Source organism: Acomys russatus, chromosome 12, assembly GCF_903995435.1.
Source record: "Acomys russatus chromosome 12, mAcoRus1.1, whole genome shotgun sequence".
NCBI classification, from domain to species: domain Eukaryota; kingdom Metazoa; phylum Chordata; class Mammalia; order Rodentia; family Muridae; genus Acomys; species Acomys russatus.
In genome coordinates this window covers 40,764,429-40,789,517 of record NC_067148.1, presented here as the reverse complement: position 1 = coordinate 40,789,517, position 25,089 = coordinate 40,764,429, and the positions used below count along the sequence as shown (strand labels likewise).

At 47.6% G+C, this 25,089-nt stretch overlaps 1 protein-coding gene across 11 annotated transcripts in view; it reads right to left on the bottom strand.

Moving 5' to 3' along the window:
- Agap1 (ArfGAP with GTPase domain, ankyrin repeat and PH domain 1) overlaps positions 1 to 25,089 on the bottom strand; it is a 430,070-nt gene that overhangs the window by 111,409 nt on the left and 293,572 nt on the right. For 7 of the 11 annotated variants that reach the window (XM_051154307.1, XM_051154308.1, XM_051154309.1 and 4 more), the window contains one exon: positions 9,443 to 9,601. The exons of the other annotated variants lie outside the window; for them this stretch is intronic. In XM_051154307.1, the coding sequence (XP_051010264.1) occupies positions 9,443 to 9,601 (159 nt within the window). The remainder of the gene's footprint in view (positions 1 to 9,442; positions 9,602 to 25,089) is intronic. 11 annotated transcript variants of the gene reach the window in all.

The following is a 25,089-nucleotide window of genomic DNA, read 5'->3' as shown; positions in this document are numbered from 1 at the left end:
TCTTACTAGCAAAACACCTCGCTTTCCCAGGAAGTAGCTTCATGGCTATTTTGAGTGTCTGTCTCCCCAATTGGATCATGGCTACAGAAAAGGAGACAACAGGTGTGATTCTTTCATCCCATTCCTCACTGTCTGTAGTGGTGGGGAGTGGACTCAGGGTCTCCTCTACACCAGGCAAGAGCTCTTGCTCTGCTGCAGCCTCAGCCAGTCAAGTGGGCCTTTTCTAGTTCTAGACCCCAGGACACCGGTTGGCCAAAGGCCTCCTTATCTTTTGTCTTTCCCAGCCGCTCCCAGCCGAGGAACTTTCCATTCTTCAGGAACAGAGATCCTGCATCCCGGTGCTGTGGTCCTCAAGGGACTTGATGAATAATCCACACACTAGGGCCAGCAGCAGCCAGATTTTGCTGGTTCCCCCAGGGGGGGTTTAGGTAACTGGAATAACTTGTTATATGTGGTTCTTACTTTATGAGTAGCAGAGGAAAATGAAAACAAACAAACAACAACAACAACAACAACAAAAACCCAAAACCAAAACCAAATGGCTGATACTGCAAAGCGGACAGGGCTCACAGGCTTTATATGGAAAGTGAGCGGCTAAGTGGAACCCACTGGGCATGCTCAGCCTGGGATGCATGAGGGATGCCAGTGCCTCTGCTCACCTGTCAAGAATATCTGGGAGACAAGGAGACACAGTTGGAGAGGAGGCCTGGTCGAGTACTTCACTGTATGCTGAACTCTGTCAGTGTCTGTGATTACTAGAGTTTTGTGTGTGTGTGTGTGTGTGTGTGTGTGTGTGTGTGTGTGTGTGCGCGTGCGCGCGCGCGTGTGTGTGCTATCACTACACTTCTTACAGGTTATACTTGAACACACATTTCATGGGAAACATCAGTGTTGCCATGTATGCAAGTTATGAGCTTGCTTCAAACTGAAGACACATCTAATCATGTGCAGAAACGAACTTCTGGACTGCAGCCAGCTAACTTGCTGGAGAAGGGCCTGGGGCTACAGTGCCGGCTTGGGGAGAGTCAGCTGAGGCTGCGGGATGTGGCTGGGGGAGGGTGAAGCGTCTTCACCTGGTACCATTAATACAACGCTTGCTGTCAAACCAAGGGCCAACAGCTGGTTTCAAGCCGAGTTTCCAGTCCTGAGAAAGTAAGCTTTAAGGTTTTTGATACCGATAAAGGAATATTCCAGTCCATTTGTATGAAATACTCCTCAAGTGCTATGCTTACCTCAGCTATGTGCAGATCCAGAAAAGGATTTAGAAACAGTAAAATTAATAAAAATTTAAAAATAGCATGCCCGCCTAGAAAAGATAACCCAGAGTGCTATTTCCATGACTCATACCTTGGACAGCTGTTCACACACTGGTGCCGAATTCTTAAACTACAAGCAGCTGTGAGAACCGTGGTGGTGTGCGAATAGTAAGCCTCTCCCATTCTGGCTTTGAAATGGCATTATGATTGTTTTTCTGCAAATCAGTGAATGTTTTAAGAGACTGTAATACACATAGAAACACTTCCCAGCGACTGCAGTAAGATTTAAAAACCCCCACTGTAGAAATAATGTATCAATTAAAATAGCATTTATAACTAAATATGTTTAAATGCTTCTTCATAAAAAGGCTAAAACTTAACTTGTTTTAAATAACCATCTGCTTCTGCCATATAAAATTTTTAGTATCATTGTGTAATTAATATTAATAACACTTTCTGTTAATAATCTTATCTGTCAGATAATCAGGCAGGGATTTAATATAAGATACATTCATTGACAGAACTTTAAGGATGCAAAGCTACAGAACATAAACATGAATGGAAAAATGTTCAGTGGACCTGAGGCTGGCCCTGAGCAGACACGCAGCTGACCTCTGCCTCCACACGCAGCTGACCTCTGCCTCTGCGAGTCCGTGTCCCCCCAGCCATCTCCTGAGACCTTCCTGACTGCTGCTCCTCAGGGCTCACTTCATTCTTTTTTCATGCCTTATTTTCTTAAGGTCTCTCTCTGTACATTTACAACTTCTAACACAGGAGGCAAGGAAGGGCTGAGAACTATCAGATTTTTACCATAGGCTGGAGTCATAGCTCAGTCCGTATGAAGACTACAGTTCAATACTCTGAACTCATGCTTAAAAAAAAAAAAAAAAAAAAAAATCTAAGTGTGGTGGTGTGTATTTGAAATTTCAAAATTTAGGGGCTGGAGCAGTGAAGAGCACTAGTCAGAGGACATAGGTTCAATTCCTAGCAGCCACATGGTAGCTCAGAACTGTCTTTAATTCCAAGCTCTGGCGATCCACACCCTCTCTGGTCTCTGTGGGTGCCAGGCGTACACACAGTGTATAGCTATGTACTCAAGGCAAACACCCAAAAATATTTTTAAAATATTCTGGCATTGGGGAGTATGGCGGTTTGAGTAAGATGCCCTCCATATGTCTCTGGACTCTGAATACTTGGTCCTCAGTTTTAGTCTCTATTTAGGTGTGGAGTTGCTGGAGGAAGCATGTCACTGGAGTGGGCGTTGACATTTCTTCATGTCAACTTCCCCCTCCTCCTGTGCTTCCTGCTTGCCGTTCAGAGATGTGAGCTATCTTTGTTCTGCCATTGTGGACTATTAGCACTCTGGAGCTAGAAACAAAACAAGCCCTCTCTTCTGTAAGTCACCTTGGTCGTGGCATTTTATCACAATAGAAGAGTAGCTGAGACAGGGAAGCAGAGACAGATTTGCTGGCCAGCCTAGCCAAACTAGTACATTCCAAGCAAAAGTTAGAGACCCCATCTCAAAAAACAAGGTGGACAGTGTCCCAAGGAACAACACACGAGGCTGGCCCCTGGCCTCCACACACGTGTGCATCTATATACACATGCACCCACGAGACAGCGCATGACTGCAGGATTAAAATTTCTCACACTGCTGGATTCCCAGATTGAGTTTTTGACCAAATTACAAGTGAGCATTTTTTAGGTCTTATAGTGGCATTCAACCATGGGATAGCCATCTTGTCAGATATGCATGGAAGATCACCCCATCCGTTTTGAGGCTGTAGGCATACTGCTAGCATCCAACATGTCACTTATGCCTCCCCACCAATCTGTAGTGGAGGCTGCAGCATGAGGCATTCTACCTTAAGGGCAAACAAAAAATGGAAATTTGTGTACGTGTTTAGTACAGATACACAGTTTTCTGTACATATTTCTGATTGGTTGAGGATTCAGGTAAAGGTACCAGGTCAGAGGGCAGTCTGGATGTGTTGAAGGAATGACTGGTGTGTTGTAGCCAGTAAAAGCATGTTTAGTAACACACACATACACACACACACACACACACACACACACACACACACACACACACACACACACACGCGCGCGCGCACGCACGCAGGCCTGATCATGAAGACATCTCTTAGCCTCCTCACTTTCTCCTCACTTGACAGATACGTTTCAATTGGTCTCTTCATTGATTACCTGTCGCTCTCCATCCTGGAGAGACTCTGGATTTGTGTAGCTCCTACCCTACTCCCAGGCCCAGGGTGGTGGAGTGGCCCAGTAAGCAGTCAATATGTGCTTGTGGGGCAAAAGGCATTAGCTGCTAAGTTAAGTGACAGTGCTGAAATCCATGTCCTCTAGACAGCTGTGCGCTGAACTTGCCTCTGATATCCCCCAGTCTCTCCTCCCATTGCCAGGATAAGATACTCTGACAAGGCATCTTAGGTTCAGGTACAGTCTGTCGAAGGAAGGAAGGAAGCAAGTCACAGCTCCAAGACTGAGACGGATGGTCCCACTGCAGCCTTAGCCACCACATGCTTCCTGGTGCCCAGCTGACATTTTCTTCACCCAGGCTGCTCAAATGGCTACACACGGTTTGAAACCAGGTAGGAACACTGCAATGCTCCGGGTCTACTGCAACCCACGCAAATCACATCCCCAATTGTTATCCCAGAAACTGGTGTTTCTCTATGTAGAGGTAGGGCCTCACTTTGTGAGCCCACACCGGTCTTAAATTCTTGGCGGTCTTCCCGTCTCAGTCTTCCAAATGCTCGTTGTATGCACGACCCACCGACTTGGGTGTTTCTAAACAGTGTCCAGGAGGGCAGTGCACAGGTAGACTGAGAGCCATTCTGTAGAGCAGGAAGGGGGGATGAGTTCCTGAGGCATGAGCAGCCACCACGGAACTCCAGCCTCTATCTTTTACTACCCTATCAATAGAAGATAGTTTCTGAGCCCATCCTGCCTCTTGGCATCTGCTTTCGATACATCCCATTTTGCCAAAATCATGCTGGAAATGTAATTCCACAAAGGAGCCAGTGGGCCTGGGATCATTGTGCAGACAAGTTATGCTAGTTCCTGCCTGTCAGTGCATGGTGCCCCCCCCCCCTTTCTACAAGAGGTTTGTTGAACCTGAATTCTGCCTTAGCTCTAAGTTCTGACCCATTTTCAGTTCAAGCCTGGGGTCTGAGGGTTAGCTAACAGCCAAGGCCCATGCCCTCTGCTCCTTGCAGCGGTAGCAGCAGGCACAGGGTTGCCCAGGCCAGCTCTCTCCTTGATGCAGGGACTCCCCCAACCCTTGGTATAGTGGTTTCCCTACCCTATACAGCATGCTTGGTGTAGGCAAGCCAACTGGCGAAGGAAACAGCTGATGGATGATCAACATAGCTTCTATGGATCCAGCCTGGTGTCTTCCTATTGGATAGACTAGCTGTCCTCTACATCCACATCTGCCTACAGGGGCATACAGCTCTTGCCTCCAAGTTCCCGCCCTGTTTGAGTTCCTGCCTTGGCTTCCCTTAATAGACTATGACTCAAGATATGTAAGCCAAACAAACTCTTCCCTCCCCAAGTTGCTTTTGGTCATGTTGTTTCATCATTGCAATAGTGACCCTGACTAAGACAGGCCTGTCAAGTAGAGACTATTTAGTGAATGTCATGCTGTGCCCACTGGCAACGGCAACTGGATTGCCACTGAGCTCTTGATGCTGCCGATACTTCTGGGGAGCAGTGGGAGAAGCTGTGTAGAACTCAGACTGGGATCAAGGCCCTGCAGTGACTTCCTCAAAAAAGGAAGCTGGCTTCTAGCCCCTTGGAAGGATTTATACTGATTCCTGGGAAGTGTGGTAGTGGCAGCTGGTAGGAAACACAGACCAAAAGCCCATATGCTGTGTCAGGAGTCAGGTCTAGGCATCATTGCTATGTGGGTTCAGCTGACCCCTGCTCACAAAACTCTTCTGGGGGTGGGACACTTATCCTCATCTCTGGTTATTACCCATAAGATCTCCCTTCTCTAACCACTGTTACTACCAAGAATGTCTCCAGGTACCAATGACTATTCCCTAGGGGTCTAAAATCACCCCTGGTAGAGAAACAATGGTCTAGAAGATTCTGAGGGTGGGGCTATAATGACTCATGGTATTGGCCATCTGTTTCAAATACTCCTAGACTTTTGCTTGGCTGCGGTAAGAGGCCTGCTTGCCTTCAGGCATAAGAGTCATTGGTCTCTGTCCTGGTAACTGGGGTGGCATGTGGCTGTCCTACTTCTGGGTCAGCAGCTACTGCTGGAAATAGCTGATAGCCATGAACTAAGGATGCAGAGTACAAAGCTATAGCATTTTGATCAGGAGGGAAAGAAGTCCACCTTTCCTCCTTTGGCTGGCTACCCAGGAAGCTTCTGCCTTCTCTCAAACTACATGCAGAGAATGGAGCCTGGGTCATTCTTCTAATGAGGCCTCCTAGTGTGGTGTGTGTGCAGGGGGCTGAGACAGGAGTGCCAGGCTCTGAGATATGAGCGCTCAGGAGCTGAAGGTTGACTAAGCAGAGGACGGTTCTCCAACGCAGGAGGCTTTGGGAGGGCCTGGTGGAGGGGCATTCAGGATCCATGGGAGAAGAAACCCCCCCATCTCTTCCATCAGGCACAAGACAGGTAATTTGTATGACACTACATCTTAATTCCAGGTGAACCCTGCCTTAGAAAACAAAACCACAGAGGGAAAAGCATTTAAGAAAGGCCTGTGTGAATGTGGCTACTTATTCAAGGCATGGTCTTAGTGAGTCACGGTTCTCAGGGAATGAATGTCAGATATGAGGCATGAAACACATTCTAACCCTCCCTCCAATTAAAGCTGCATAAATTAACAGTATTAAAGCCTAGCAGCATCGCACTATCGCCACCTGCTGGTCAGGTCCTAGAATTGCCAGTATACTACCCAAAGACAAAACAAACAAAACTCAGCAACCAAACACCTCAAACCAACAAATTAAAACAAAACAAAGAAACTGAAGAAGATATAGTCTTTATCCTTGGGACCCAGAGGGACAGCATGGTTTCTGGAACCCATCTGTTCTAGCAGAAGTCATAAGACAACAACAAAAACCAAGTGCAGACAATTAACAGAGCTACAGCACATTATAAGAGCCATGCAAAAACACTTCCATAATGGGAAAAGGACCTGCAAATTAGCAAAACTCAAGAACTTCCATATTAGGACCCACTGTCTAATAACCATATATCCTACCAGGACGGCAAATAATTAACCAGAGCCCACACACACAGAAGAAAGCAGGCACGCAGGTACAATTACATGCACAAAGACGTCAGGTATGACTGCCCTGTAGAAACATAAGAGACCAAATGGTGTTTGTGCTCAAAAGCCAAAGCTGCATGAGCCTGGGACCCTGACAGGAGTCGGCAGAGCACTGAAGAGTCATATGAAGAAATGTATTCACCCTGGCAGCCAGTCACTGAGGCAGAAGATAAACTGTTGGATTGAAGCAATCTGTGAAAGGGTGGAGCTATCAACACTGCTGCCACAGCAAAGGCCATCAGCCGAGGAGGCTGGCACTTGCAAGGAATGGTGTGGGTATGGGTGGTGTTGGGGGTTGGGGCAGGGAGTAGCAGGCTGGGCCAGACACTCCAGAACACCGGAAGACTAATGCACGGAGGTTGTGACATCGGCTCTTGCCCTTGGCACAGAGGTGATGCATCTAAAACAAACACTTTGCCTTCAAGTATGCTACGACAACCAAGTTTGCTATAGATGGCCCTCCAGGGCCCCTGCTTGCAGCAGGCATGCTCACTCCTGCCTAACACTTCCAGAGAAAATCACTCCTAAGAAGATGATTAATAAAAAAATAAAAAACCCACAGGCTTCCAGTAAGAGTCAAGGAAACCCTCAGCCAATAGTTGTTGCAGGGATAATTGTCCTGGGTCTATCAATAATGCTAAGCTCCCCTTCATTGACTGCAAACACCAATTTCTTTCACCCGGGATTATAAGTTGGTGTTCTCGGGCTCACTACTGCCATTACGGTGATAAACAGTTGAGACCACAACAGGATCTGACATGTAGATCAATTCTGGGTCCATAAAGAATCTACACAAGAGGTTCCAGGACAGGAATTTACAGCCACCAGTTTTTTATTCTCTCTTGCTGCAAAAATTACTTCTGTCAAACACTTAGGAGAGTGAGGAAAAATGTAAAAAAATTAATTTTTCATGTACTACTGGAACAGCCTTTTTCAGCACAGAAGTTCAAGACGAATATACTCTGAGGTTAAAAAATTACACGGCGCAGCATGCGATACTTAGTGCAAGAGGGATCCAATCCCCGGTGTGGCTCGCAAGCCAGCAGACAGCAATTTGAAACCCTGAACAGAGCTGTCTGGATTTTCTCTGAGGGCAGATGCTGGGCTCACGTTAGCAATGCCAAATTATATTAGACGTTTAATTTTAAACCTCAGGTATTTAAATGTAATACCATATAACAGTAATAGCCATAAAGCAGTGGGGCATTCCATCTCACCGAATGGGCTCCTCTTGCCTTCTTCTCTTAATTTAGCCAGCGCCTCCTGCTTCCTAGTGTTACCCACTACAAAGTCATCTATCTAATTAGGAGTTGCTCACAGCTGCTTAGAGGCAGAGGCCCCAGGGGCACCTGTGTGTCAAAGTGGGAAAGATGGAACAGTCTTCATTTAGGGTGGACGAAGAAGGCAGAGAAAACAGACTTCTAGCGCTGGGTCCGAAGACAAGGCCTTCAACTAGTGCAGGTGGAGGTAACTCCTAAAGCTTCTGGGCTCTGCCTGTACTGTGCCATAGGGCAAGCTGCTGCTGCTGACCCCGACAGGCAGCGCAGAGGCGGGCAGGTATGTGTTTGGGGCGAGGTTAGGTGATGGGTAAAGTGATTACAAAGAGAAGGGCCTTGTATCAGCTACGTGAAAACATCATGGAAAGGCCTCCTTCACGGGTGTCTCCTTGGTTACTACCGTGAGGCATGGCAGAGGAACATTTGTGTGAGGAGAGGTCTTATGATGCACTTATACACACACTTTACTTAAGTGTCCCATAGGGTTCTGTGCTCCTCAAAAGTGATGGGGGTTGGGACTGGCCCCAGATGGATCTATGCAGCACAGGTGTGATGATGCTAACCAGAGAGAGATGGCACATGATGTGCCTGCCCTAGTGTGTGGGAGCAGCCTGGGCTCCTACCCTTCTAGCCAAGTCCTGGGGGGCTGTTAGACGGCCCTCTGTTCAGATCACCTTTCCTGCCCGCGCTTCTCTCTCACTTTTGAGAAGCCTTGGTCTGGCTGGAAGCAACTGTTTGGCCCTGTCTGTCGGGAGTGTTGTGGATAACCAGAAGTAAGATGGTGTTTACCCAAAGCAAGCGTCCTGCCGCAGCAGCTGGTGGGTCCACAGGGAAGACCTGATGTGGAATCTTTTAATTAGAACAAATTATGCTAAAATGACTCTCAAACCCTGTCTGATAGATTACATACAACAGTGGGAATTCCCTTAAATACCGGTGAACAGGCCACAGACAGAATGCCACAGGCGAAGCAAGCTGCACCAGCCAGTGCACGGGAGGCACACTGCATAATTCATGTTGTCACACATACATCAAAGGCAGTTTCCAGGGTGCCACATCTGTCCCCCAAGAAGCAGGGCCACACTTGCCAAATAATGTGTAAATCTAGAAGAGACAACAGAGGGGATTCCCCCAGAATTCAGAAGCTACCTCAGGAGTCCTGGAAGACCGAGAGGCAGATGAATGGACCGAACCATACAAAATTTGTGCGAGTGGTGAGATGCTAACGATCCAGGTAGGGCAGGAGGCCGAGACAGAGCATCTGACATCTGTTTTCAGCTTCACTGCCTTCCTGTTACATAACCACAGGTAAGCCACCTGTCCCATCTGCAGCCTCCACTTCCAAATCTGACCAGTGGAGAGGGTTCAAGCCTACTTCCTTGCCAGAGGAGAACACATGATGTAAATGATGTTGATGACGTAGATGAGACAGGCGATTGAGGACAAAGTGTTCACAGATGAGACATGTGTGCCACTGTCTTAGCAGCCCCATGGCACCGTGCTCCCAGTGGAGCACGGATGCCCTGGGCACTGAGCCCAGCCCCTGGCTTTCACAGAGGACCTGGAGATGGCCACGGTCTGTGCCCCCTCTTACCACTGCTGATGGCTGAGTTTGCAATGACTGTAGCGTCACTCCACTGGTCGGCACTGGAGACTGAGTAGGAGCGCTGGTGCATGCCATCAGGTCGGCTGTTGAAGGAGACCAGGCTGATGCCGCTTGCCATCTGAGACCCAGACGCACTAGTGACATTCCCTAGGAATAAACAAGTCAGGTGAACACCACGGCGGACTGCAGACCACAGAAGCCAGCACGACCGCATCTACGGGGCTTCACGCTGGCACACATACCTGGCCCCAGCACGCCGCTGCTGTCATCCTGCCTACGTGGTAAATCGAAGGAAGCCTCATGTGGCACAAGATGGTGAGGAAGAGAAGGGTGCTGTGAACCCCAGTGGTGCCCCACTGAGCAACAGTGAAGGAAGGCTGCAGACAACTGCCCATAAAATGATTCCAAAGACAAGTGGGCCTACTGCAATCTCTAAAGACAAGAGAACCAGTGAGAACAGAAAAAGAGCCACCACAGGGCAAAAGGAGCACTATCTACACAGGCTCCCCTACTGGGGGTCAAGTGTCTGGTAGCAGGAGATGCAGTTCATAGGGCAGTTCTCCCTTATGATGAGATCCCCAGAGGTGCCACGGTGGAGGTGGCGACCCTGACCCCTGACCTTGTAAAGATTCTACGGAACAACAACAACAAACACAAAAAGTCACCCCAGTGGCTTCAGACTCACAAGGACCGTGAAGAAAGACAGTTTTGGTCACACCAACTTTAGACTCAAAAAACTAATCAGCTGCTTTTTTGTCTAAGGTTCGTCCCATTATGGCCGCAGCTTGTAAATGGGTCTGTTAGAGAGAAACATGTGGATCTCTGGGGATACTGTTGTTGTTGTTGCTTAAGATGGGGGTCTCTACACAGCCCCGGCTGTCCAGGAACTCACTATGTAGACCAGCTGGCCTCAAACTCACAGAGAGGACATGTACCGCCACACCCAGCTACTGGCTCCATGTTTTTAACTTTCCTAGCAGGCCTGGTTCAGTGCTGGTTCAGCAGGAGGTTTTCATGGGGCAGGGCTTAAGCAAGTGGCTGGTCAGTAGTGACCAAGCCTGGGCGATCAGAGGCTTTAAAAGCCAGGCTTCTGATTTTGGTGGGGAAGGGGTGGGGTCAAAAGACTATGCACTCTTGTGCACCTGCACTGGCAGGTGGGCGAGCTCCACACAGACCCCGCTAAGTTAGAGTTGTTTGCAGAGATGCAGTATAGAGCAGAGCAGCACAGCGTGCTGAGTGAAGGCTGTACAGACCATCTGTCCCATGCCTGCGACAAGACACCTGAAGAGCGCAGCTTATGGGAAGGAGTTTGTGCTTGGCTCACAGTTTAAAAGTGCAGTCCGTTGGTTGCATTGTAACTACAGCCAAGAGGCCGAGGGCCACACATGCTTTACAGTCTGTGGCTACAACCCATGGAATACTGCCACTCACATTTTGGGTCAATTCTTTTTACCTCAACTCAATCTAACTGAGAAACGTCCTCAAGGACAAGTCTCTTGGGTGATTCTACAACCATTCAAGTTGACGATCTGCATGAGCCAGCACAAAGATGCCTCTACAGCAAAAACAGGACCACAACAGAACATACAGTCTTTGCTGTTGTCTGAACTGAGTATGGTCTGAACCTCAGAAGGGAAATCACCCATGCCAGCCCAGACCAACATCCCAAGTAACAACCATGGGAAAGAACTCAGGGCCACAGATCTTCTTGTTTACGGTAGTGCCCAGGGGCCAGAGAAGCAGACCTGAGAGGGTCCAATACGCAGAGTCCAGGCCACTTGGCCCCTCGTTTCTAGATACACAGGTTATATGAACCTGAGAGTGGGTGTTTGAGGACTCTGACACTAACAATGTAGAAACTAGTGACACGACCACAACTGCAAGCAAAGTTCTTCATCCCCACAGGCACATGGGCCAGGTGCTTAGAAGCCATGTTTTGTGTGTATGTGTCGGTATGTGGGAGGGTTGGGGCTATGTTGAAAGCCTCAGGGCCAGCCTCCCCCAGCTGCCATGTTCTGAAGGCACAGGAGCATCTTTTGGGTGGATGTATGGCATCAGGGTGCTCAGGAGAAGAGAACCAGAGTGAACAGGGTTGAGTACCAGAGCTGGTGGGAATAATACCCTGGGAAGGAACAGCAATATTCTGAGGTCCCAATGCTCTGGGTGACAGTGCCACGAATAATAAAAAGACCTTGCTCTTGCGCCACTCCTCGTAGCAGCTGGGGAGGGGCTACTGTTACCAAGGAGACACTACACACAGCTGCTGGGATTCCTCACATGCCTCCTCTGAGGCTACCCTGAAGCTGCCTCTTGGTAAGCTCATCATCACTACAGCACAGAGGTAGCATCCTCCAGAGTGGGTGAGGGGCTCTCTCTACCAGCTGTGGCTCTGGTTGCCTGTGCCAGCTGTGCTCCTGCTGAAGTCTCTCTGCCAGGCTGTTCACCTGGGGACCACCCACGTGGGCTGTGTCCACTGCCTGCAAAGCAAAGGTCCATTACGAAGAGCAGGACAGGGACACAGAGGAGGAAAGGTGGTGAGACTTGGGGAGCCAGTTCTGAGGCTGCTCCCTGAGCCCCACTTTAGGCCGATGGGCTGCTTCCTTGCTGGTGTCATTCCCACTGGCTGTGGCACTCACACCATCCACTCTGGCTTTCTTTTCCTGGGTGCCCTGATCCCATATATTTACACCCTACCCCAGTGTCAGCCCTGGCTCACTCCCACTTCTATCCCATGAGGTTCCTGCAGGCAGAAGCTGCGGATGTAACTAATGTGATGGAAGAAGAGCCCTCAGAGAGTGTCGGGGTGTGGTGGAGCGTGCCATAACTGCAGTACCGAAGAGGTAAAGACAGGAGCTCCTCGCCAGCCTGGGTTATAAAGAGAGTTCCAGGGCAGCATGGGCTAGGAGGCTCCTTCTCGGGGTTCACTAGGGGGGTGGGGGGAGATTATATGTATTGGGGGGTGAGGGGACAGACTCCTCTTTGCTCTTCCAGTTCCTCTGGGCCCACCCGGCCTATAGGGACTCCTGCCACTTAGCAACATGCCAAGACAATTCTGCCGACACATTTTATGCTAGCTTTAGGCTCAAGAGGCCTGAATACCTAACAAACGCAAAACAAATCTGTCCATCTTCTGGTCCCTGATGGCGATGCTCATCAGAGCTGCTGCTTCCTCCATCCGTTCTCTAGGAAGGATGCTGTGCTGGCTAGCTTTAACTGCCATTGTGACACAATCTGGAATCACCTGAGAAGACCGTCTCAGGGAGGGGTGGCCTGTGGGTACATCTGTGGGGGACTGTCTTGGTTGCTTTAATTGATGAGGAAAGGGTGACCCTCAAAGTGGGTGGCTCCCTTCTCTGGCTAAGGGCCCTGGGCTGTCACAGGAGTAAGTATACACGGTCACTGAGTAGTAAGGATGGCATGTTCATTTCTCGGTTCCCGACTGTGGATACTATGTGACCAGATGCCTCAGGTTCTTGCCTTGATTTCCCTGCACAGATGGACCGCAACCTGGAGTGGTGAGCTAAAATAAACCCTTTCTCCTTGAAGTTGCTTTTTGTCACATCATTTCATCACCGTGACAGAAATGAAACTACCAGGCGCCCAAATTTTAGACACTGTCATCTACAATAAATAAATGAAACCGCAAAAATGCTTAAGTAATTTTGTATTTGTCTGCATTCATAACTGTCTTTGGCCCCGTGTGACCTGGAGGCTGGACACCCTTGCTGGAGGGTAGGTCTACAGGATGAACTGCCTAACACCTTCTAAGGTGGCTTTCTTGAAAGGTCAAAGAGAGGATCCCCAAGTCTGTATCGCTGACTATGGAAATGGGCCTTGGACAGAAACTCTGAGCATCATTTGTACTCCCAGGAGCAGCATAGACATTAAAATGCCCAAAAGACGAGCCTAGGGTCGCCAGGACCATGGCTGGTGGCTGGCTGTCAAACTGCTGGACAATGAAGGCAGATTCTCTTTTGAAGTGTACCTGCTGCAGGAAGTACAGAGCAAGGATGCTCACACATTTCTGTGTGCTCCTCTTGACTGCAAACCTCCTGCTGTTTGTCAATTTAAGCACAACCTAGATGTATTAAGACACTGGTGAGGCGGCTCCCCGGGTTTGGTACAGAGATCTCCTTCTAAGCAGGAGGGAGTCCCCAGGGAACCAAAGGGGACCTAGGTGGCCAAGGACTCCCTGACTCCAGAAGGGCCCTAGCCACCCTGGCTGCTCAGAGACAGCAGGTACTCAGAAGCCCTCATTTGCCCAGACACCCGAGATCCCAATGGCGAGGCTAAGCTGGAACACCGCAGGTAGAATTTTGAGCTGGGTGCTTACACCTGCGGCTGGAATGGTGCCTGGGAAGTGTTCACAGGTAACATTGTTGCTGACATACAATGATTTTATACCCTGAGTAGAATTAGGTTTGGCTATTTCATCTCAAAGTAACCTATGGCTTGGACTAGCAAGAAGTTTAGCATGTAAAGGCATTTGGTGTCTGATGACTCGGGTTTGACCCCTGAAGGAGAGAACTGGTTCTCTCAAGTTGTCCTCTGATCATCAGATGCCTCCCCAATAAATAAAAAATTAAATTCTAGGGTGTCTGGCATCACTCAGCCAATGCTGATGTCTGACAGCTGTGGCCCTGGCTGTGCTCCTGGACACAACGAGCTGAAGCTGTCAGGACCTGACTTTCCTGGATGCACCACACCTCACAATCTTCTCAACCCACTGCCCACAGGTTCCTATTCTCTCATGACTCACAGTTAAACAGTTTTCCAAATACAGAGGGAACTAACCCAGTTCTGGCGCTCCTCTCTGGAAATAAAGCTCCTTTTTATATACACTAATGTATTCCATTTCAACATGAATTAAGACTTGTACTGATTTGTACTGAAAATGTCTCCTCTGTTGGGCACGGTGACATACATCTAGGGTCCCAGCACTCAGGAGCCAGAGGCAAGAAGATGGCTGCAGCCCTGATGCCAGGATGGCCTACATTGTCTCAAAACAGCACATTAAAGAAAGATGCCCTCGAGGGGTGGGGGGTGGGTGATACAGGAATGTATTTGTCAAATTGAAAATAAGAAAAATACAAACATCAGGAAACGATGTTTCTAATCTTAATCTATAGTTCGAAAGTCCACAAGCAGGCACTGCCTTTAAATATGAGTCTGTAAGGAGAGCTGTGACTCTGCCTATCAGGGCTAGGAAGCATCTCTAGCAGTCACATTTCTGGCCAGTGATCACACTTTAAGCATTTCTACATCTTCAGTAAGTCTGCCAGGCAAAGGACAACCCTACAATGTTTGCCGAGAGGTTTTATTTTTTTAAAGTACCTATGCCCATTTCTAATTGCACCAGGGCACAATTCTTCTATACTAATTTCCTTTCTGTTGCTATAATAAAAACCACACCAAGCCAAAAGCAGCTTAGGAGAGGAAATTCTTTATTTAGATGATAATTCCAGGTCACAGCCCATCACTGAGAGAGTCGGAGCAAAGAACTCAGGCAAGAGCTTGAAGCGGAAACCATGGAGAGACACTGCTTACTGGCTCACAGACTGATGCATGCTTAGTTAGCTTTCTTACACAGCCCAGGGGATGGTGCTGCCCACAGTGGGCTGGGCTCTCTTATATCAAACAAGAATCGAAACATCATCCACAAACATGCCCATGGGCCAATCTCATCTGGGCAATCCATAGGCTGAGACTCTCTTCTCTGGGCTGTGTCACGGTGGCAGTGAAAGCCGACTAGGGCACTATCTAATGCTTTTTGTTGTTGTTTTTAAATATACACTGACAAACATGCAACATGTAGTTCCATTTGTTCCCTGGTGAACATCACTAAGTGGCTAGATGCTACTATCCCCATGTCCAGTGTTCACAGGGGAGTTCCTGGCAGGACCTGCCTATGGCACCACATAAGGAGCTTGTACCTCTGCTTCTGCAAACACCTACACACACAAGGGGAGGCTATATTTAAGATACTTTGACTCTCCGAGCACTTGAGGGCTGCGGCTCTCACTAGATGGCAATTCCCTACATGCTGGTGAGCTGTTAATTAGGCCAAGAAGCAGGAGTCCTTATCTGTGAAGGATGCTGATGACTTTATCTGACTGTCTGAGAGCTAAGGACTTTGACCTCAAGACCACTTAAGACAGAAGTGTGTATAAAGCATCGTCTCAGACACCTTCAAAGCCAGGCTGAAGCAGTCCAGTGATGGGGAGACTGCCTTTGCTCCCTATCAATTAGTTGAAGGGCTGGGGATCCTATACCTATCTGGTGCTGATCCTGTTAAAGTTAAGAGAAACCTATAACTACACCAGCTATGACGAGGGTATGTTCTGAGCTCTCCCTACCCACTGTTAGAACTGCAAGTGTCAGATGGTCAAAAGGATGGCGCTACAAACTATGTATATACCAGGAAACCTATAAGACAGAATCACATCCTGAGCTGAAGCTGCTAGCTCCAAGCTGAACATATGCATGGCCTGCTGAAAGCCATGCCAACCCCACAGTCCCAGCAGAAAAGTCTGGGGTGGGTCTCTGCTCATCAGGCAACTTCCTAAAAAAAAAAAAAAATCATATGCACACTCTATCATACAGCATTTTGTTGGCATGCCTGGGAAAATGACATAAATCTGGGGCCTTTGGGATGTGGAGGAGTTTGTTGCCACACAGCTGGTACCCACTGAAAGCCACATCAGGGCTCCTCTTTCCTGGGGTGAGGAGGGAACCGTGGTGGGTTCTAATGCACAAAGCTCAAGCCAGTCATAGACAAGGGCCTGAAAGGGAAGCTTCTACTCCCTGGGGCAACATGGCCATCAGTCTCAGGGCTGAGTCTGCTGGAACAAGGTCGTCTGCTTCTTTTCCTCTTGCACTTGTGGCCTCACCTCACACCCTTGCCTCACTGGCCACTGTGGGCAGGTAGCTCTCTATGGCCTCTGGTTTTCCTCACCTACTGTGGCTGTGGCTGTCCCAGTTTTCCCCTAAGGGTGTCTACAGAGCAAAATGATGACAGGGACAGTGTTTTCCCCCAGAGAAGGGCAGACTTTTCTAACTCATGTAGCAATAATGGCAGTTTTTATGGCAAAAGTAGGGGTGACTGGCTTCCACCCTCCCACAGAAGACTGTCCTGAGCTTAGGGTTCTATACTGCATTAGTACGCTGTGTGCTGTGCCATCTAGTGAGAACTGGGCCTGGGGTGGTGACAATGCTGAGCTTCTGCCTAACTACCACTTCTGGAATGGGCTGTCATCTGCTCTAGCCCAAAATTCTTATCAGCCATGTAACCAGTTAGAGCTCAAGGAGGGTGGGATTGATTCCAAGGTTGTTCTTGTCCTGATTCTTGCCACCAGCCTCATACTAAGCACTCCCCGCTTCCCGCACACCAAGCATGGATGGCCTTAGGAACCGCCCCAGTCAAAGCACAGAGATGAAGCCTTCAGATCCCCCCCAACCCCCCACTGTAAGGTCCCAGTAGGCCCCTGTGGAGCGCTGCGACTTAGTTTAGACTCTGGAGCGCTACCCCTGGAGAGATGGAGGAAGCATAGAGCCTGTAGAGGACACACTATGCTATCACAGGACAAGTGGACTGACTTGTGTTAACACAGAGTTCCACAGAGAGTTCAAAGTCCAGTTGCCTTCTCTTTAAAACTTTCCCCCTCCTTTCACCGGCACCCCCAACAAGTCACATGCCCAGATAAGTTCAAACACATTCACCCAAAAGCACAAATATAGCTGTGTTCTAAATGTTCACAACCTCACAGTGGACGCCAGCAGCTGTGCCCAATCCCTAGGACGCACCACAGCACCTATATACCACCAAGAATGAAAGAGTTATTGACCAGAGGTAGGAGGATGGATGGCAGACAGACCATGGAGCAGGTGGCAGCAAGGAGAACTCAGGCTGTCAGGGCAGGGCTGAAGAAACATGTCCCACCCATGGCATGCTAAGTCAAAGAGGGGCCACCCTTGTGTGTATGCTGAAGACAGTGACAGGAGGGGCCCTGAGGCTGCCAGCACTGGGCACCTGTGTTCAGCTGTAGTTCAGAATACTGCACTTTCTTTAACCATTTCTAGTAAATAACTAATTTTGTTTGTGTGTACATGTGTGTTGGTGCACCCTTGCCATAGTGTGTGTGGGGAGATCGGAGAACAATTTCCAAGAGCTGCTTCTCTCCTTTCACCATGTGGGCCCTGGGAATCAAACGCAGGTCATGTCACGTGGTAGGTGCTTTTATCTGCTGAGCCATCTTGCTGGCTTGGGTTTTGCACTTTTTACACAAATTTATTGTATCAGTTTTAAACCCCCCCCCCACCCCCAAAGTTAAAAAACAAAAACTCCTCTGCCCTGGTGGATTGTCAGTTGCAGATGCTGCTTCAGAAGAACAGGCAAGAGAGGCAAGAGCCAGTACAGGCAAAAGGCAAAGGCATCCCACCCCCCCCCCACCCCCCCAGTGAGGCCTAGGCCGTGACCCTGTTCGCTATAGCTTGGGATGTTGATTTCCCCATAAGGTCCCTGAAGGCACCTACTTGGCTTTTCATCTGGGAACTTCCTCTCAAATATTACCAAGAAACCCAGGGGCTAGTTAGCTACCTGGCCAGCCAGGGGGTTCAGAGGGGGCAGTTCCTGGAAAACTCCCTTCCGGGATCAGCTGGAGGTGGCCTGATTAGCAGGGGGCAGCCGCATTACCATGCTAATCCATGCCCCCCCAGCGTCCCTTCCTTGATATGGATATGTGGGCACGCTTAGCCGCCAGTCTTGATGAGCGCAAGCTCCCCCCGTGTCAAAAGGCCCGATTCTCTCCAAAGAATAATTTTCCTTGTACTTACCTCCCTAAAGTGCGAGAGTTGATTTGAAAAGATACTTACCTCCGCCATATGCTATTTTTCTTTAAACAATTTGCATTTCAAAGTGAATATGGCATTTATATCTGAATGAGCATCAGTATGTTGCCTGAACTGATCTCAAACGAGCATGGAAAAGATGCTGCTTCTCTATTGAACGAGGATGTTTTCATCCCCCAAATGACATCAAAGGCAGACTTCCTCTTTTAAGCAATAGGCTTAGTACATTAAAAATAGCCCGATCTGATTTGGGAAAAAAAGAAAAAAATGCTCTGAGCCGAAGGCTTTCCACAGTGCTCAAGTACGCACTCATCAACATCGTCCTTTTAAAATACATTTTCATCACCTAGTCAATTTCCATCTATCTTCACAAACGGGATTTAACTTTACCAAAGAATTTAACTAAGGGTGGGGTAGGGGCAATCTTTGGGCTTTAGATTAGATACGACTGAAACAATTAATTGCTTCAATCATTGGAGAGACAGCCATGAACTTCCACGTGTGCCAGGTAGGGATTAGAAACCTGAAAAACTCCAACGAGTCAGAAACAGACATAGTAGAACCCAAACTTTAAAAACCCAACCCAAAGGAACTATCAGAATAGAATAGAAAAAGCTTACTTCTCTGGTAGGGCCTTCACTTAAAAAACAGCTCGGGGACGCGTCTCAGGTTCAGGCTCCCAAAGCTGACAGGGCACATGGGAAACCGGGGCCATTGCAATTGCGGTTTGACAACAGAGGCTATTCCGACAGTCACATCACCTCAAACTAGGCCTTCACCATCTGCTCCATCCTCTAATTACAAGCCCGAAAAGAATGTAATTCACAACACTACCATAAAAAGTGAGATGCGAACGATTTAAGTGCCAGCGAGAGGGGCTGGAGTTGTTTGCTCCAATATTTACCCTGGGAAGCTGCCCTCCTTTTGGCCACCAGAATTTCAGTCAGAGAGGATTAGGACTGTTTTTCCAAGGACACCTTTAGCATCTTTCTCCAGGTGCAGAAGTCTCTGCCCTGCAAGCTAAGGCTCCTGTTTTGTAGACAGGCGCAATTCAACACGCTCCTTACTGAGACGTGAAGCTGGGACCATTTGCTGCAGCGTAGTAACATCTTTCTGTTACTAGACTTTCTGTATTGTGTTTCTTAGGGAAAGAAATGCTGGTCTAGACCTCAGTGTGGTGAACCATATCTGATTACTAAATTCTGAGGATGACTACACTCAAATTTCAAAAGCCTAGAACTGGAAAGTTGAGTTGTTCCCGAAAATATGCAAACAGCTAGTCCTAGTCTGGCTTCTCTGTAGTTACGATGCCAAAGGAAAATAACAAAAGCATACATTCCTTAAAACCAATTTTGCCAAATGACTGCTGAGAGTTAAGTCCATCAACATCACATCACACAGGCCAGCATTTTATTGAGCACATGCAGATGTTTTCCTTAGCTATCACCATAGAAAAGGTATTTTATGTTATGCGTCATTTCCCCCCAAAAATATATGGTATGCGTGTGTGTATGTATGTACGCACGTACGTATGTATGTACATGGGCAGAAGTGCGAAAGCCAGAAGACAATCAGGGGGAATCCCATTAATTTTACCCACTTTTACCGCACGGGTACACAAAAATGAACCCAGGTTATTGGGATTTGTGGTTAAGTACCCTGATCTGCAGAGCCATCTTGTTGGCTCTATGTTACACATCTTTGGCAGAGACGGTTTTTCCACAGTGTCACACAAGCATCATCTTATTTTTGGATCCATAACTTCAGCATGGTGATTCAGTGTAGGCAACTGGCATTACCTATGTCTAGGTAGTTCTTACTGTTTCTCCAGTTTCCTGTGTCTATAAACACCACTTTGAAAGACAACTGATAGTTTTGTTTTGTTTTGTTTTTCAACTGATAGTTTTGGGCTTTCCTAGGATAACTCCTCAGAGGGGTTAGGGTTGGGGTGAGCGGTGTAGATCTTTTTGATCCACATTTCGGGTAGTTTTCATAATGACTGATGCCCCAAAGAGGTCTGGCCAATATTAGAACAGCGCAGCCCACATTTTACAAAACAGATAAAATCAAAGAATGAGACAATGTTGGCAATAAATAATAAAATGATCGAATTATGCAAGGTACCCTGCAACCAGCCAAGCCTCTGAAGACCTTAGGAGTTCAGGATCTTATCAACAGTGGGCTCTCCTTTCCTCTCATAGTTTATTTACTTACATTTTAGCAAACATGTTAAAATGGCTAATTCTTCAATATATAGAGGGTGTGTGCTCTGTGTTTGCCTGGCGACAGTCTCCTCGTCACAGATGGTGCCTGGGCTTGCTCTAGGGACCCAGTCAGTTTCACTTCCCATGAGTTCACTCAATGATGTTATTGAACCCATTGGCCATTGAGGTGCTTGGCACTTAGGGACAACTCAACATGCTATGCTAATATGGCCAGAGGTGCAGCTTATGAAAGAGGAGCAGAGAAGGGAGAGGGGACACGTGTGTGGGACACAAGGGACAACAAGGAGTACTTCCTGGCAGTGGGGGAGAGTGAGCGAAGAGAGCAGAAAAGCTGTTAACGTCTCATGGCTGGCGGTTAGTCTTCCTCCAGAAGGAGATAACAGAGCCTCAGCACAAATCAAGAGACAGTGCTGAGCATCCCAGAAGGTGCTGCCAAGGCAAAGCCTCCCTCACCCCTCCCTACCACCACTCAAAGCTCACATTACAAACCCTTCTTCATTTTGCCAGTTTTTATCTGCTTACAGAGTGCTTGCTGGGATGATCCTGAGAGTGTTTAAGGAAAAGCATCATGAAGCTCACTTGGCTCCCACTCACTTCTGTTCAAGTAACACAAGCAAATGTACATGCAGGAATGGAATCATCATACAAAAAGGTATTAAAACCTGGGTTTTTGTGTAACAAACAGCATTCAGAAAACTGGCTTTACAAAGCTTCCCAGGTATTCATACTTATTTGCCTCAACTTCAAAGAGCCAAATGTTCAGTCTCACTTTCTATACTTAATTCATTTTTCAAAAATATATGTATTTTTAATGTGCACAAGTGGTTTTGTTGGGGTGGGGTTGTGCACTAAGTGCATGTTGTGCCTGCAGCAGTTAGAAGAGGGCGTCAGAACCCTTGAAACTGCAGTTACAAATGATTGTGAGCTGCCATGTAGGGGTGCTGTGACCCAAAACCTGAGTCCTCTACAAGAGTAGTTAAGTGTTCTTAACTCCTCATACGCCTCAAAAAATGCAAATACAAATCTGCCCCAAACTCAAGGCTCTGCCTCCCAACCTCTCTTAATTACAGTGCCCTTTAAAGTATTCTTTTTCCCCATGTGAACAGTGCGACAGGTGTCTTTTGCACAAAACATACTTTGATTTCATAGTACTGCTTTGAGGGGAGTTGGCTAGTGTCGCTCTGAGGGAAGAGCCATGGTGGCTTCAGGTTTACCCCTCGGAAGTGCTTACCATTACCCCTCCCCCTATCTCTCCCACTCCCACATTTCTTGTACAGCCCATCTCAAGCCTAATGACAACACAGGTCCCATGGAGCAGGAAGGAATACTTGGGAGTTAGGGTTAGCACAAGAATTAAAACAGTTGTGGTTTCTCCGTGCTCTAAATGTGTTTCAGAAAGATAAACCTGTCTGTATGATGGTCAATGATGTGCCGGAGGTTGGAAGATGGCGAAATACCAGGATGATTTCGAGGGGCTGTTCTGCGCCAGTGTGGGAAGGTAGGCAGATTGAAGACTCCACGCTGGCTGAGCTTATCTCTAGCCAATGCTGAGGTCTGCTCACTGGCTTTTCTTTCTAGAAAGATGCTGGGGCAGCAACTGGGATCATGGCTTCTGCCTACCCCAAGCTCTTCTCACTTGCATGTCCTATTTCACTGAACTCACTCTTTTAAAGGGTAATGGTTCTAGAGCCACTTTGATTTCCTTGAAGGCTCTCAGGTTATCACAAAAACGTGTAGCTTAGGGTCACAGCATCCCTCGTACACCTTGCATGGAAAGTCCATAGAATCAGGTAGCTTTGTCAGAACTTACACAAAATAACACTTTACTGATAGTTCAAGTCTCTAGAAAAGGTCTCCTTGAATTGGAAGCATATTCGCATTTCCTTTTGAATTGTACTCTCTGCTGTAGACCACTGGGGGTTCATCACTCAGAAGAAACTAAAAAAATCCCCTTCTTAGTGTTTATTACTTGTTACCTACATCATGAAACAAATTTCTGATTTCACTAAGGCCTGGAAACTTCAATCTGGGAACCCTCACCAAACTACTATTTTTGCGAAAAACTAATTATTAAATAGCCATCACAACTTATTCTAATAGATCTGGTTCTCAGAAGCAAGTATCATGCCATAGCTAGTAATTTTTTTTTTTTAAAGGAAAATAGTTCCCAACCAGTAGCTTTGGGTGACAACTGTTCTTCTGTTTTCCTGAAGGATGTTTAGCAGAAGTGCCCATTTCTATATCAGGGGGTGGAGTGTTGTAGCCAAAGTCCAAGCATGGGGGATTCTGGGTGAGCAAGGTGGGTCAGGAGAGACCAAGCCTGAGGACCTAGGGCCTGGTGCCATTCTACAAACAGGCAGGGGACCCACAGACCCGTGCTGCCCGCCCGTACACTGGAGTTATTAAAATGTTTTCTAGACCATTTGAAACTAAACAAAGAAAAACTTTGTCTCTCTGACATAACAACGGATCTCATTTGGACGCTGTGTTATTATTTTTTTTCTTTAATAGCTATTACCACTGTAACAGCAGCTTAGCGACTCCGTCTGCAGTGTGAGCAGTTTTGATAAACAGCCTCTGCGGGCCACACAACGGGGATAATGTATCCTTAAGTACCGCCAATGAGCTGCCATTCTGCACAGCCAATTACTTCTGTGCGTCTGTCACTCAAAGGAAAAATGACTGAGCCCATTAGATCAAACCTTTGTCACTGTTCCTAATGCACTCTTAGGCCTCATTAATCTCCGGGAGCAGCAACAGAGCCGCCGGTGCCTCGCCGCCTCCCCCTAACAGGCCCACGTGAAGCCTCTCATGTCTCCCCCAAGTGCGCGCGTTAATCAAGCTCTCCTTATTGCCCCAGTCCCTGTCACGGCGGAGAGCGCTCCCTCTTAAATGCTCTCATTATGACCCATCCTTAGAGCTGGCTAAGTGGAAAAAAAGAGAGAGGGAGCAAGGGAGGAAGAGGACGGGGAGAGAAAGAGGAGAGAGTGAGTCCAATTCCATTAATATTCATGACAATAATTAGTATTCTAGGTCACTGAATATTCATGCTATTAGTTTGGTTTTTTATGGGTTTGCTGGATGTCCTGATTGCTGAAGTGTGGAGAAAACAGCATGGTTGAGACTGTAGATGTCAACGGCAGTTCAATACTCAAAACACATTCCCTGTTCGCCCTCCCCCACGGTACTCAGAGCATTGGCGCAGGCCTCCTGCAGGCTGGCCTGCCTCCAACTGCTGGGGACCTCAAGTGGGGGAGGCGGAGGAAAAGGGGTAAGGGTTCCTCTTACAGGGGTCGAGGTGCCAACCTGGGTAGGATGAAAAAAAAACCCATTAATTGCAGAAATCCAACAAAGACACATGGCTATGGGGGACAGCAAGAGAAGCTGTGGTCCCAGAACAAAGATGTGGCAGCCAGAAGTCATCTACAAATTAATGACAGGGCACAGAATCGGAGAGAGGCCTCCACAGAGATCATGAAAGTCCCACAGAACACTTTCCAGGCCACATAGCACTGCCATGTCGGTAAGGTGTTTAGTGGGGGCAGGATCTAGATATGCCATCTGTCCACAACCAGGCGTCTGAAAGGCCAACTTCAAAACACCACTCAGCCACCCTTCCCCCGCTGCACACTTTTGTCAGGAAACAATGACAGGACTCTGGAAGTCACCGAGGCGAGGCGCAGAGGCACACTTCTGATTCCACAGCGGCTACTCTTGGCATAAGCTCCTCTGCTTTCTACGGAAACATCAAATAACTCCATGGCTGATGCAGTTCTGTCACATGCCTGTCCCTAGATTTACCAAACCAGGTTGGCTGAAGCTCAGTAAGAAATATGCAAGGATGATATTTCAGCTTTTTCTTTGGAAGGACTTTAGGAATTAAAGTTGGGGAGACTCTCAAATGTAGCTTCTGGTAAATCCCCATTACCTACCGGCTACTTGGCTACTGGGGACGCTCCCACAAGCTCCCTGCTGAAGGAACAGAAATGAAGCCTCCACTGAGCATGCTGAGGGAGCCACCTTAGAAGAGATGTCAGACAGACCTCAATAAATTCTTTTCTGGATGCTTACATTTTTATCATTTATTTTTGCTGGAGTAGACCCTTAAGTAATTTCTTTTCAAACACCTGTTCAGACAGAAATATTCTACATTTCCATATGTAGCCAGCCAATGTCTTTAAAAAAACAAACAAACAAACAAACTATTATTTCTGTTCTTATTGGCTGCAGCGATCAAGCTTAGAATAGGCTTCTAGAGGTCAGAATTATTTGTCCTGAGAAAGGAGCTCTCAGAACAAACAATAAGAGCAATCGGCACTGTCTACAACCCTGACAGGGTTTCCTTTGGTCAGGCCTGCTCTCCTATCTCAGCATCTTTTATGGTTTTTATTTTTGTTTGTGTTTGCAAAGTTTTCTCTTCCACCCAACTCAGAGTTAGGCTTTCAGATGGCCCTGATCAATGGCAGGAATTTCTTCTGAATATCTTTATCAAAATTGTCCTTAATCAAGCTTATTTCTACTTGATAATTTTTGTAGCTAATTTTTTCACACTTATTTTTGTGT